This window comes from Octodon degus, unplaced genomic scaffold, assembly GCF_000260255.1.
Source record: "Octodon degus isolate 3935 unplaced genomic scaffold, OctDeg1.0 scaffold00328, whole genome shotgun sequence".
Classification (NCBI taxonomy): domain Eukaryota; kingdom Metazoa; phylum Chordata; class Mammalia; order Rodentia; family Octodontidae; genus Octodon; species Octodon degus.
Window position 1 is genome coordinate 359,934 of NW_004524904.1, and position 14,136 is coordinate 374,069.

A 14,136-nucleotide genomic window follows, 5' to 3' on the forward strand; every position below is an offset into this window, starting at 1 on the left:
AAACCAGGGATTGCACTCAGGCCCTTGCACTTGCCAGGCAAGCGCTTATTCTACGGAGCCATCTCCCTGCCCCCCTCCTTTTTTTTTTGAGACAGGATCTCACTATGCAGTCTAGGCTGGCCTTGAACTTGCTTTTGTAGCCCAGGCTGGCCTCAAACTCACAGCAATCCTCCTGCTTCAGCCTCCCAAGTGCTGGGATTACAGATGCACACCATCACATCCTGAGAGTTCATGTTTTAAAAGTTCTAATTTTGAATATCTATACTTATTGCTGGTTGATGTCTCTAGAGTCTGCTTCTGCAGGGGTGGTTGGGTAGGAGAAATCTGTCCTATGGAGTGGAACAGAAGTTGGTGGCCTCTCAGGAGCTCGTGTCTCCCAGGGGCAGGAGGGCTGAAGGGTCTCTGGCCAGGCTCCCAGAGCCACTCCCGTGCCCAAGGTCAGGGCACTGGTGCCACTGCGCTGGGCAGCAAGCCATACTGCACCTCCCTTCCGCGATGCACCAGGAACACTCAAGGGATGACTCCGGGCACCTTGAGGAAGGTCGGCAGCTCTGGGCAGGCTGAGTTGGGTGAAGTGGGGCAGGCAGGACCTCCTGCCGAAGCTTCTGGAAGGACTCAGTCGTCTTGACACTTGTAGTCGCCCCCTGGGGGACTGCGGTAACCAAGGAAGGTGGGATTCGGGTGTTCACCAGCGCTTTCAGGCCTCAGTTTCCCGCCCAGAGGTGCGCTGTGTGTTTTTGGGGAGAGAGGCCTCGGCTGTCCAACGACCTGGGGTCACGGCTTTGGGGGTCCTGGACGGGGTGGCTGCGCAAGGTCCCCGAGAGGGGACAGATAGGGTGGGCCGCCGAGGGGCTTCAGGCTCTGCTGGCGGCGGACAAAGCGGCGGCACCACCCCGGTGCGCTGGCCAATGGAATGAATGGGATATAAATAGCGGCCAATGGGCGGCTCGCAACGGGCCCCTTAAGAGCCCCGGAGCGCCGGCGGCCGCGTTCGCCTGCGTCGAGCCGGAGCTGTAGACTCTGACGAGCGCCCCCGCCCTCGACCCCGGTGAGGGGGGGTCCCAGGGGCGAGGGCGGGGGTCGCCGGGCTGGCGTCACGGGTGGGGTGGGCGCGATGTGTGCCCGCAGCGAGCGGGGCCGCAGGGGTCCGGGCGGCGCGGGGCGCGGGAGAGCCCGGCAGAGGGATGGGCTGCGCCCCCAGCATCCACGTCTCTCAGAGCGGTGTGATCTACTGCCGGGACTCGGACGAGTCCAGCTCGCCCCGCCAGACCTCCGGCGTGTCGCAGGGCCCCGCGGAGCCCCTGCACGGCCTCTTCGTGCAGACCGACGCCGCCGACGTCGTCCCCGCGGGCCGCGCGCCGGGACCTCCGGGGGCAGTCCGCGTCCGCAGAGCCCGCGCTGAGCTGGGCAGCGGCAGCAGCGGAGGCTCAGCAGCCCCCGCCGGGACCACCTGCCGGGGTCGGAGGCGCCACTGTTGCGCCAGCGCCGAGGCCGAGACCCAGACTAGCTACACCAGCGTGCAGGTAGGTGGCGCCCGCGTGCGTGGGGCTCCCGCCCCGTCCGGCTCGCGATGCCGGGTAGGGTCTCCCGCGGCGGGGAGCGGGCGGGGCGGGAGGTGCGGACAGCTGCGGCTCCCGCGGAGTTTACTTTCCGTTCTGGGGAGTGAGGGCCCAGGAAAGGCGAACGGGAAAAGACCCCTGCAGGGGTTTGGGGAGGGACACCGGCGGGTCCCGGGCCCGGTGGAGAGGAGGCGCAGCGGGCTGGCCTGTTTCCCCGCAGGAGGAAGGCGGTGGCTTGCGGTGCGGGCCGGAGCGGAGGTTGTATCAGCCGGAGCGTGGGGAAGTCGGAGCACTGAGCTGGGTTTGCATGCCCAGCAGGTGACTGGAGCTGACCGGGAGGGATAGAGCCTCCCATCAAGGTTTTCGCCTGGCAAACAGCCCGGCTGCGGGGAGCCTCGGCCCAGAAGCCCGGCCCAGGATTTGTGAATGAGCGAGTGTTTGCGTTTTGAGAGAGCCAAGGACCAGGAAGAGGAGCAGAGTGGAACCTGTTGTCTGTCACTTCAGCCTTTCTGTCGGGCTGCCTGCGTCCTGGACAGACTAAGGGCTGCCAGCCCTGAGAGTAGATCGCCGGCCGAGCTCCATAGAGGGGACCTGGGTGCAGCTGGCTAGAGGGGAAGATTCTGCACATACGTCTGGTCTTTTAGGAGACTAGAATTGTGAGGAAGTAGGGAGAAAAATGCTTACCCGATTAAAGCAGTCACTGGGTATTTCTTAATGACAAATGAAAATGGTTATTTTTTTTAGTGCCCTCTTATATGTTGGCAAAGCATTGTTCTATCCAAAAAGGACTTGATCGTGTCAGTCTGGACACTGGGCTTTATTACTTATAACAAACAGAATGATAGAGGAGCATGTCACTGTGTAGAGGGGAAAAATGCAACTCTGTGACTTTGAAGTTAGGTGGATCCAGTTTTTGCACAGGGAAATTACCAGGAGACATCCCATGGTTCCTTGACTGAGACACATTGCATAATTAATTAAAAACTTGTTCAGCAGTTGACCTAGGTTGAGGGGACTCCTGGTCTTGATTGGAGGAAGTCAGTGCACACTGGAGCCGGAGGCAGGCAGGCCTGTGCAGGTGCTATTGGAAGTCCAAACGCTTTTCTCATAAATTGATTTTTTAAGGGAAAAACACCATTTGGACTCACAATATGAAATTTAACTGATGTTTATTTGTAGCTGTAGCGCTTTTGTGGTAATAATTATACCACTAGTGTAAAAATATTTATTGAGCACCTACTATGTATTAGAAAGAAGCTGCTGCTTTCTTCTTCTTCTTCTTCTTCTTCTTCTTCTTCTTCTTCTTCTTCTTCTTCTTCTTCTTCTTCTTCTTCTCTTCTCTGAACACTAGAGATCTGGGTTCATGGCAGTGCAGTCTATGCTACAAAGGTCAGTGCTGAGTACTGTCTTTTGTCTTTGTTACCTCCTTCTCTACCTTCTGTCACTATTTCACACAGAGTTAGTTTTAGGAACAATTTCAAGGGATTAAAATGTTGTATTTAGTGACAACATTGAATTGGGGTATATTATGATGTTAATAATAAGGACTATCTCTTTTTTATTGTTTAAAAGGAAATTTGCAGACCTCAGAGTGGTGGCCACTCGTGTGTACTTCTTTTTTTTTTATTGTTCAAGAGAAATTATGTATTTTGTCCTTCAGACTAACAAGGATCTCATTTTAGTACCTAGTAACTCTTGCTTCTCTGTTTAGTGAAAGAAAGAAAAAAGGAGAAGAAGAAAGGAGCCCATTCTCTGTGCTCTAGTGCTTCTCCTAAGGTGCTACTTAGAGACCAGATGCAGTAAAAACTAGGTGGGGCCTTGATTATTAGCAGCTACTAGAAGTTTTTTAAATCTCGTTGCTACGTCACTCACATATTAAATGGCTTGACCTGGGAAGGAATTTAACTCACTTTGTGTTATCAACAAAATTCCCAAATGGAAGCTGAATTCATCCCAACCCTACTACTTTAGGGATTCAGTGCTGGTTTGCATTGCATGGATCTCAGAAATTAGATATTAGAAATTAATTTTGAGACCAGAGTTACACAAAGCATACAGAATTTTATCACAATTATCCTAAAATATTTGATAGTATTCTTTAAGCCTGGCTTCTGTGTTGCATTGTCCCTTTCAGTCTTAAAGTTCTTATGTTCTGTATCCTTTGTAGAGGACATTTTGTAGAAGCTTTACTTTCATTTATTTTTAGAATAATTCTTCTTTTGCCTCAAGAGTTTGAGATAGGTGCTAGCCACATGGTTCCCCAATCCTTTCCTAAAATCATTGGATAGAAAAATAAAATCTGTGCCCCTGTGTCCTGTTTATATGGTGGTGGTGGGTTTCAATAGCTTTTTTTTTTTTCCATCTTGTGCATCAATTATGTACTATATCCCCATTATCTCCTTGGCCTCTGGAATTCCCCAGAGTACAAAATTGTGTGCTTGATTTATTTTTTTTCTAGCAAAAATTCATTTAATTAGCCTTTTAGAATGATGAAGCATTATGATGTCAAACATGATGTCAACAGGAACCTTCTTGAATACCTAATTGGCAAAAAAGATTATAAACATTAATAATTCATATGCAGTATAGTGATATCACATGGGTTTCCATTTCTGGTAAGAAGTTAGATTTGTCTCCCAATTGCTGTAAAAATGCAATTTCCTAGCAATTTGTCTCCCTTTTGCTTGCCTTTTTAAAAACAGTACTCCAGCATGATGCTCACTTCTGATAATGTGCCAGTTCTGGAATTCTTCACAAATCCTTGGTTGAACCTTTCTCTGGGAAGAATCAGGGATCCTTGCAAATCTTTTTTCATACCAGCTGTTGCTCCCTGGGTCCATGGGGAACCAAGTAGCCAGTTGCAGCCCTTTGTCGATGCACTGTTTTGCAAATGAAGTTTTGGAGGTTGTTAGTTTAGCCAGCAGTGCCAATAGCTTCTCTTTCCTCCATTCATGGTGGTCATTTATCCATTCCTCCAGGATTTGTGCCCGATTTGCTGTGGGTGCACAGGGTTTAGGAATGTCCATGAGATTTGGTAAGCAAAGTCTGGGCGAAGGGCTGATCTCTTGCAAGAGGGTGAATTTAAACCAGTGACTACTACCATATCTGTTCCACAGAGTGCAGGAGGGTAATCCTGAGTTGACTCTGTGGACAAGGAAGATGAGCCGTTGCTTTACTGACATTATAGTAATTAATGAAGTTTTTGAGGGAAGGGTGGAACTGCTTTTCAAAGTTGTTTTGTGCTTGTTTTCCAAGTCAGTATTCTCAAGCTTTAGTATATATCCAGAATCCCCAGGAAGAGTTGTTGAAGTGCGGACTGCTGGGCCCCACTCCCAAGGTTACTGAGTTAGCAGGCCTTGAGGGTGGCTGGAGAATTGGAATTTCAAATGAGCTGCCACAAGTTGCTGGTATTGCTAATCTGGGAATCATGTTTGACCACCACAGCTTTTAAGTGAATTAAGTTATCTTTGTGGTCAGATGAAGCAGGTGGGGCTGCCTCTAGGAAAGTGTAGCATGATACTGCCTGTACGAGGGGCATAAATCATCCTCTGCTCTCACCTTGACATGTATATGGAACATCTACCATCCCTATCAATGAAGTAAAACTCTGGGCCCCTCAAGTTGGCTGAGAAAGCTGCAAGTGGGGAGAGTGCTGGACCACTAGTCCACTTTGGACTTTTGAAGGTCAGTTCTCCCAAGGAGCCTTAGGGGTTTGCTGCATCCTGTTTCCATCACAGCACTTCCCCTTCCTCTGCTCTGGAAGGGCCCCTCGGCACTCTGGGAAATCACAAGGCAAGGGAGAAGCCTAAAGCAGTCTGATGTCACCTGACATGGGCACATATTTTGTGCTCATCTCTTGGAGGTTTGTTGTTTTTGTTTTTGGAGACAGGGTCTCACTGCTGGCCTTGAACTCACTTGTGTAGCCCAGGCTGGCTTCGAACTTGTGATCCTCATACCTCAGCCTCCTGGGTGCTGGGATTATAGGTGTGCACCACCATGCCCAGCTTGGAGTTCTTGCAAGTCTTTTCACCATCTGTTTTTGTTTTAAAATGGAGCATAAAGTTCAGTAAGCTCAAGTGGATCCTCGAAGTTGCTTTAGTAAAACCCAGGCTAATCCTTCGCCATCGCACATTTTTATCACAATTTTGCTGCTTCTTTCTCCCAACACATTAATTAGAGGCAGTGGGTATGTTTTCTTTTCACTGCTTTTTTTTTAAATAGTTACAGCAATTTTTAAAGAAATCAAGTAATTTCTTCTTTTGACTCCATTAAATAAGGCATCAAACGAGAAAATGACAGAGCATACATTTCTAGCTTTTCAGAGGTGAGACAGTTTCTACTGGAACTCCACCCTGTGTCCATGAGGCAGGGCTTGGGAACCAGTGTGACAGCAAATGGGAGAGAGCAAGCCAGATTCTGTGGCTCCAGACTGATGCTGGGTACAGGCCAGGAATCCAAAAAGAAGGATAGAGTGAGTCTCATAGAACCAGAAGGATGACAGTGTCCGGGGTATGGAAAACCAGCCAAGTTGCTAGGAGCAGGTAAGCACGTTGGGGTCAAGGAACATCTAGAATTAAGCAATTCTGCACTGGTGACAGCCACTGAACCAGCCTGAAACTTCTGGTTTGGGAACAGAAGCTGTGTATTTCTGCTTTGGGGAGTTCTGTCCTGAGTGTGAGACCCCTGAGAGGCACTGGTGACTAAGCAGTGGGCTAATGGTGAGCCTGTACCTAGATGAGGCAGCCCAACCTTTGATGCCTCTGAGGCATCCAAGGTGCCTCTCTGCACCTTGGTCAGACAGGGCTTGGACAGGAAATAGACTCCACACCCATAAGACTTCAGCTGAAAACAACCTGCTGAGGGACTACTGTAAATGTGGTGGCGGGATGAAGAAATGGTGCTGTACTGCAGTGCCTCAAGCCTAGAAAAAAGATGGAGGAAGCCTTTACCACTCTAGAAGGGTCAAGAAGCAATAGTCATGAGAGCCTGAAAAGACAAATCCTTAGAACAGGAAGCCTCACAGGTTGGGATTTTAAGGAAGGATACATTGATTGGGTCAGCAGTTCTGCCAGTGGAGGAAGGAACGGAGAAGAGAGTGGATCGGAGGAAGGGAGGGAGAAGAGCGTGGATACCTCCCCGCCATTGCTCTCCTTTTCATGGGTCTCTTTCTTTTGCTTCCTTTGGCTAAATATACGTGGAAATCAGAAGGTGAGGAGCATATTGACTGAGGTTCCTGGGTGCAGGGCCAGGTGGACAGCAGGCCTGGAGGGGCAGATCCTGAGCACATTCCCAAGGCTCTCTGTGAAAACTGTTAGTGCTGTTTACTGTCACTAGAGGTAGTAGATGTTGATAGACTGAGACTGAGATGGGCGTTGTTGACAGTTGTCTAAACAATGACATTTTAAACACAGTCACCTAATTTATTGTTTGCAATTCCTGCTTAATGTCTGATGATTCTAAAGTAAGTCCAGTGATCCTGGTTGGAGACCTCAAAGTTGCTGTAGACATACCCGGGATTTCAGCTTGCTTGTCACTGGTCGCTGCTGCTGCTGAGCTGTGTTTCTGGGGCTCCCTTGTCTTCTGCCCCCACCCACCTTCAACCCAAAGTGTCAGCATGGGGAGCGAGCACTGTGCTGCTCTGCCAGAGACAGCGGACCCACTGGCTCAGAATAGTTAAGAAATGCATTCTTCTACATGCGTATAAGCTGATGTTTTCCATACAATTTGTATGCTTAGAACATACATTAAAATATTAAAATGTGCTCTGGAGTTTTCATTTGTTTATTAGGTGGAGCTGCGGATCAAACTCAGAGCCTCCCTCAGGCTAATGAACTGGGAATCAAACCCTGAGCTACATGACTGGCCTGCTATAGTACACTTTTAATGTCTCACAGTGCAAGTCTTGGTAGTTGTTATATTTCTGTAGGAAATCCTGCTTTTTGACAAGTTGTAGTGTATGTTAGACTCAGTTATTGATTGACCTTCTCCCTTCTGTCATCTATTCCCATTGGTAGATAAAATCCATCTTTGACTTAGGATTCGCAATTTACTCTTTATTTCTTTTATCCTCTCTTTCTGTCTTCTTAGAGACAGTGCACAGGACAAATAGTTCCTGAAGTGGAATGATCCTATTTTTCTGACACTTCGCTCATGATTGCTATAATAAAAGTCAGGAAATGATTTTACTTTTGGATAATCCATCAGTGAAGTTAAGATTGTTTTGTAATGGTCTCTTTTGTTTCTAAGGTACTTCAGTTTTTCAGGCATTGTGTATAAATTTTAGGAGGTAAATAAGGTGGATATCCTAACACTAGCTCTCATTCAAACCTTTGCTAAAGCTGAGCACTTTACATTGTTTCACCTAATCTATTGTGGCTACAGATTATTTCCATTTTTAATATGAGGAAAGAAAGGTTGCAGGAAGTGCGATAAATTGCCTAGAGGGAGAGCTGAAAAGTGGATGCAAAATCATCTGAATCTTTGAGCCTAGCAGGGTGGTGTATGTCTATAATCCTACCATGCTAGGAGGCTGAGGCAGGAGGATCACAAGTTCCAATCCAGCCTGGGCCAGCCAGTGAGTTAGCAAGACCCTGTCCTAACCACTAGGATTATTGCCTCTCCTACTTGATCTACCTGTTAGGTGTGGTGGGACCAGGTACCTGTGGGCACTCATCCTTAGGCCCATCTGTGGCTGGTGCTGGGATGTAGAGTTATTTAGAGCAGAGGCTGTCAGCAGGTTGGGGCAGGGAGCAGTGGCTTGCAAGGGGCTTTTTCTCATGTCCATGCACACTGTCACCCCATCTATAGATTGCTCAGAGATGAGTGGAGAATTTACAATGTACACAAAATTCAAGTCTCCTGGGTGCATGGCTTTATTTTGATTCAGTATAGTCTTGGCACGTTGTAAGCACTGTATGTGGAGACTTTTTTTTTTTTTTTGAGATGTTAACTGCTAAAAAAATTCTTGTGGTTGCCATTATTGTAATTGTGGTAAATAAAATGAGGTTTTGGTTATTTAGGTATTTTTGAAATATGACTTTTTTAAGGGGAAATTTATCACACACTTTTGAGCAAATTGATTTGGCCAACTGAGCTAACTAGAGTGATGTGTTATTGGGAATATTTGAAAACCATTGCCAGGGACAGGGGTTGGGTCTACTTCAGCTGTATTTCCAAAGGAGAAGTCTGGGAAAGTTCTGTCTGTGCACGGCCTGTGTTGCTGGCACTGCTCAGGACTCTGGTGTTACCCTGAGGTGGCTCTTGGAGGAATTCTTGGGCTTGTCTGGATCTGAAATTGTGCTCAGAATGGCTTTGCCTGTGCTCTGGCAGTTTGTGTCCTGGTGTTACAGGGTGTGTAAGTCACAAAACTCTGAATTCTGAAAATTTTCTAGGAAGACACATTGGAGACTTTTCAAAAGCAGCCTGTCATACAGGGAAACATATAAGAAAACACTGTGCTTTTTGATATTAGAACCACAAATAACATTAGAGCTTCAGATTGGAAGGCAATGGGAGGAGTGCAGGCTGGGTTGGGCTTCTGGCCCCACCAGGGCTCATGCTGAGGGAGCACCCGGTGGAGTTGTGGCCAAATGGACAGAAGAGGACACTGGTGGTGGCAGCTAAGGACGCAGCAACCCACCGACACCCACTAGTGGCCTTGCTCACTTCCACTTTAGAAAACTCATCCATGGTCTTGCCTGAGAAACTGGGTCAATGCGAGGAAAACAGAAGTCACCAGTTAGTTGGAGCTAGAAGTCTGTCTTTCCCCCACCATCAAAAAAAGCACAGTACTCAAAAAGAATGGCAGCCAGATGTAGCCAGAATAAAGCTGGCCTGCTTTATCAACAGCTGGGCAAGCATTTTCCCCAGAGCCCATGGAGTGTACACTCAAGGGTGTGTGTGCATGTACATGTACACACACACACACACACACACACACACGCACACACACACACACACATAATTTTCAAGGTACCTAATTCATATGCAAACAATGTTATAGGTGGCATTTAGGTTTCTAGGTTAGCCAAAGAAGTTTCTAACCCATCTAGTGGCTGAGATACAGGGACAGTGTTGAAATAATGCTGCCATGAGAGAAACATAAAATTGAATTAGAACTTGTTTCTTCCTATGTGTGTCCTTTGAGACAAGTGGGTTTATTAGAGGGTGACGGAGCAGGTGAGAGAGCTCAGGAAGCCCTTCTGGGAGCAGTTAGGGGAGGAATAGTGAGCCCAGGAGACTGGAAAGCTGGGGGTGCAGGGATGCGGGGGGCAGGGCGGGGAGTGTTAACCCTGCCGTGCACTGGAGGGAGCTGAGCCACAAGGACTCAATGGGCTCCATCAGGGTCAACGCCACACAGCTGGGACTCGCAACCCTCTTTTTGTTGTGCGCTTCTTCCTAGGGTAAGTAGAACCGTGGCTAATTTCATTAAGACACTTACTTTCTGTGCCTTGTATAAATATTTCAGTATGTATTTTTATTGATTACAAGAGCTCTTAGAAAATTGCAAAATCATTATATGTGAAAAAATTTAATGACTACTTAATCACGTTTTTATAATCGTCTTAGTTGTTATTCTTTTATGTTTACCGATATCCAAATAAGGCCCACTCATCACAGCTGGCTGACATTTCTCTTATATCTCTCTTAATCATTAGGTTCCCCTCTTTTCTCTTTTTTTCCATTTGCAGTTTACTTGTTGAGAAACCTGGGTTGGTTGTCCTGTGGAGTTTTCCCCACTCTGAATTTTACTCAATATATTCCTGTGGGGCATCTAACATCCTTGCCTTCTGTCTTTGCTAGAACTGGTAATTAGAGCTAGAGGTTTGATCAGATTAATACTGTTTTGGAGGGTGGGGATGGGATGAAACACCGCTTGGGCGGCATTGTAGTCTTATATCAGGAAATGCAGTGCGAGGTTGTTCTCTCTGTTTCAAACCCTCGTGACATCCACCAGTCATTATTAGGAGTTGTAAAACAGTGAGGTTCTTGTTGTCATTTCGTAGTCATTTATTGGCTGGAATGTGAGCTAGAAAGAGAAACTTTCACTGCTAGTTGGTTTCCTGGGATAGTTTCCATAGGAAAGACAGGTTAAATACCTGCATCTTTCCTGTTCTGTTCAGTTTTTAAAGTACTAGAATGAGTTGATTCCCCAGCCTTCCCCTAAGGTGACAAGGAGCTTCCCATTTATTTATTTGTTTATTCCCTTAGTATCTTGATAAGAAGTGTAGTGCAGGAGTTGTACGGATTTCGTCTCTTACTTTTGGCTTTGCCAGTTCTCCTTTGAGTTCTACAAACTGTGTCTTCCCCCCACTTACTTCTGTGACTTAATTTCTGTAAAGGTCACTGTCTTCTTCTGTCCAAGGGGGATCATATTTGTTCCAGGCTCATACACGGCATTGCTGCGAACCCGTACAATCACTGCATGTGCCATTCTTAGCACTGGACAGAATTCCTAGCATTGCTTGTTTTAGATATCAATATGTAAGCCAATCTTGAAGACTTTTCACTTAATTTTTTTATTATGGAAAAGTCCAAATATGTATAAAAGTATAGAGAAGAGTATAATGAAACTTCACTGTACACAACACCCAGCCTCAACAGTTTCAAAATTAAGCCCACTTCTTATCTATGCCACCCACATTCTCCCTATTTTGGGTTTATTTTAAAGCAAATTTAAAACATCCTATTATTTCATCTGTAATTATTTCAGCATGTAACTCTACAAGATAAGAACCGTTTAAAATAACTATAATATCATTAGCACATTCCTAATTAAAAGTAATTCTTTAATATCAAATGTTTTCTTTCTTGTTTGTTTAAATCATCTTCTGCGTATGACTGACCCGTTGCAGTTGGTTGATAGCTATTTACTTATTTGGTACAGAGTGTCACTATATAGCTCAAACTCATAGCAATCCTTCTGTCTCAGCCTCCCGAGAAATGGGATTACAGGCATGTGCTGGCACGGCATGTGGTACCAGGGTTTGAACTCAGGCCTTGTGCTTGCCAGGCAGACACTTACACTGCCTACAAGCACTTAAACCACCAAGCTACCTCCCCAGCCTGGTTGCTCTGTTTTAAAATCATCTTTTAAATGACAGATCCCCCTTTCTCTTCTTTCACTTACAGTTTGTTTGTTAAAGAAATAGGACTAATTATTGCACGGGTCCCTGTAGTCAGAATCTTGCCAATTACTTCCCTGTGGGGTCATTTATGACATCTTCCTTCCCTGGGTCTTGGTAGTTAGATCCAGAGACGTGAGCAGACCACACGTATTTAATTCTTTTGGAAGATGACTTTACAAGTGGCATGTCCATTAGGCGGCACATTATGGACACCTGGCCATCTCTTTGTGTGATGATAGCAGTCATTGCCAAATTTTGCCTAAATTTCTTAAATGCCTTGGAATTGTAAAACCTGTATTGCTTTTTCTTTTTCTTTTTTTACTTTTTAATAAAACATTGATGACTTATTTGATTCTTCATTAATTAAGATGAAGGTTTTTATCACTCTTACCTTTCCATTTACTCTTTTTTAAATTAATTTTATTGAGAAACAGCAATGAGACAGTTTCAAAATCAATTAATAGGACAGTTTTAATAATTAATGCATTGCATATTGTTATCTTCTTAATGGTTATTCATAGTACAAGCAAGATGCAGACATGATATTCTGTCCAAATACTATTAGTACAAGTGTTTCTTCTCATTAAATTAAGAGAAAGTAGCTATATATCTATCCTAACTATTTTGTATATACAGATACAAAATGGTCCTTCCTTTGTATCCCCTTTTTTTAATTTAGCTTAGTCAGAGATGGGTATTCCATTGCCATTTAAATAATGTAGGTGCATGAATTCAGCAAAATAATCCAATATAGTCCAGTAGTCCATAATAGTAGTGGGTTACCCGTAGGACTGGCAATGTCAGAAGTTGTTGACTTGAGCCTCTTACAGCTCAGCATATTAATATGGCTTTACTTTTTATACCTCGTTTTAATACTTTTCTGCTGAATGGTTAAGATCAAGATAAAGCAAGACCTATATAACAAGAAATGTATCTTTTGTATCTGACAAGGTCAGTCAAATCCCCTCAGGATTTATCCTGTTATCCTGTACCATGGTTTGCAGATCCTTTGTCAGTGTTAGCCATGTGAATGAGTCACAGCCATTGCTTGACCAATTTGCTCTCTGTGAAAGCCTGAGAGAATATTTTCTCTCCATGTGACTCTCCTTAGCCACACTCTACATTATCGATCACTTTCATCTGTGGCCCCTTAATCTCCTTGATCAGAAAATTTGGGACACAACTGAGTTACAGGATGTTACAGTAACATGTTCTCCTATATCCTGAGTCTTCACTGACCTTGAAAGGCTAGCACCAAAATGTTAGCTGTCCTTGCAGCCCTTCTTTTTCTCTAATTTTTGGTCTGCAAACTTAGTTTGTTAACCCTCCAGAAGAAAAGCTTATTAGTACCCTACAACATATGCAGTTGGGTTTAACCTCACTACTGTCTGAATATCAAACATTTTGGGCATAACATGGAACAGGTATTTTCCATCTAGTATTGATATGTTAAACTTTTAGTCTCTACAGAATATGGAGAAAAAATTTAAAATATATAAAATATTAAAAAATGAATAAATAATTGCATATTTTACACAGAAATTTAGAAATCTAACCATATACAGCATTGTAGCAGGACAGTCCTGTGACTTTTTTTTTTTTACTTTACTCTTTTTTCATTTATTACCTTTTTTTTTTTTTAAATAAACATTTACTTGAGAGACAGTATGGCAATAATTGGTATGTCATGACAAGCAGTAAGTATTTAGAAGACCAGAATGACATGCATTCCAAGTGTGACCCTTCTATTACATACTGCTTTCTTCAGTGCAGTTGCTCAGTTCACAGGTATCAGCATATATAGTTAGTCAGGGTGAGAATCCTACCAATTAACTGCTAGTTTCGAAAACCTGCTGAAGGTTCTCAAGGTCATTGCCTTACCCATCTCATGCATATAAATGTATGGCTTTGCCCCTGTCATTTTTCCCAGCTTTTCTCCTTGCTCTCTCCTTGTTGTCCAATCCTCAAGTTCTCACTTTCCTTTTAATTGTGTTATACCTTTCTATTTGTATTTCTTCTTTTGAGTGCTTATACTAGGGAGACTACTGTGTTGCTTTTTCTACAATACTGGAATAATTTGTGAAAGAGAAACCCCTTCCTCAACTGTTCGGTTACACTCATTTATAATTCCTATGGGAAAGACAAGACGAATGTTTGCTTTATTCTTGTCTTTTTGTTGCCAGTTCTCAAAATGAACTAGCTCCATTCTCTAGAGGGATCCCAGATGTGCTTAGTGTTGTCATACAGTTCTCAGTTTGTAAACATTCAATGTGTTCAAGGCCACTGCAGTACTAGCCTTTCTGGTGCTTGGCTGTCCTGTCTCTCTGCACATGGGGCCTGTGTAATGTTCCCTGGGAATGTTCAGTACAGTTCTTGCTTTTTGTCTGACAAGATGCTTCAGGTTCATTGTTTCTTCTGTGTCTCTGATAGAGAACCAGTCATTTCTCCCA

The 14,136-nt window shown here is 44.8% G+C and overlaps 1 protein-coding gene across 4 annotated transcripts in view; it reads left to right on the plus strand.

Moving 5' to 3' along the window:
• The window catches only part of Pde8b (phosphodiesterase 8B), a 263,896-nt gene that overhangs the window by 33,254 nt on the left and 216,506 nt on the right, over nt 1–14,136 (plus strand). For 2 of the 4 annotated variants that reach the window (XM_004647794.2, XM_023708077.1), the window contains exon 1: nt 1,150–1,523. The exons of the other annotated variants lie outside the window; for them this stretch is intronic. In XM_004647794.2, the coding sequence (XP_004647851.1) occupies nt 1,185–1,523 (339 nt within the window). In that variant the 5' untranslated portion in view covers nt 1,150–1,184. Of the gene's footprint in view, nt 1–1,149; nt 1,524–14,136 lie in introns of those variants that run through there. 4 annotated transcript variants of the gene reach the window in all.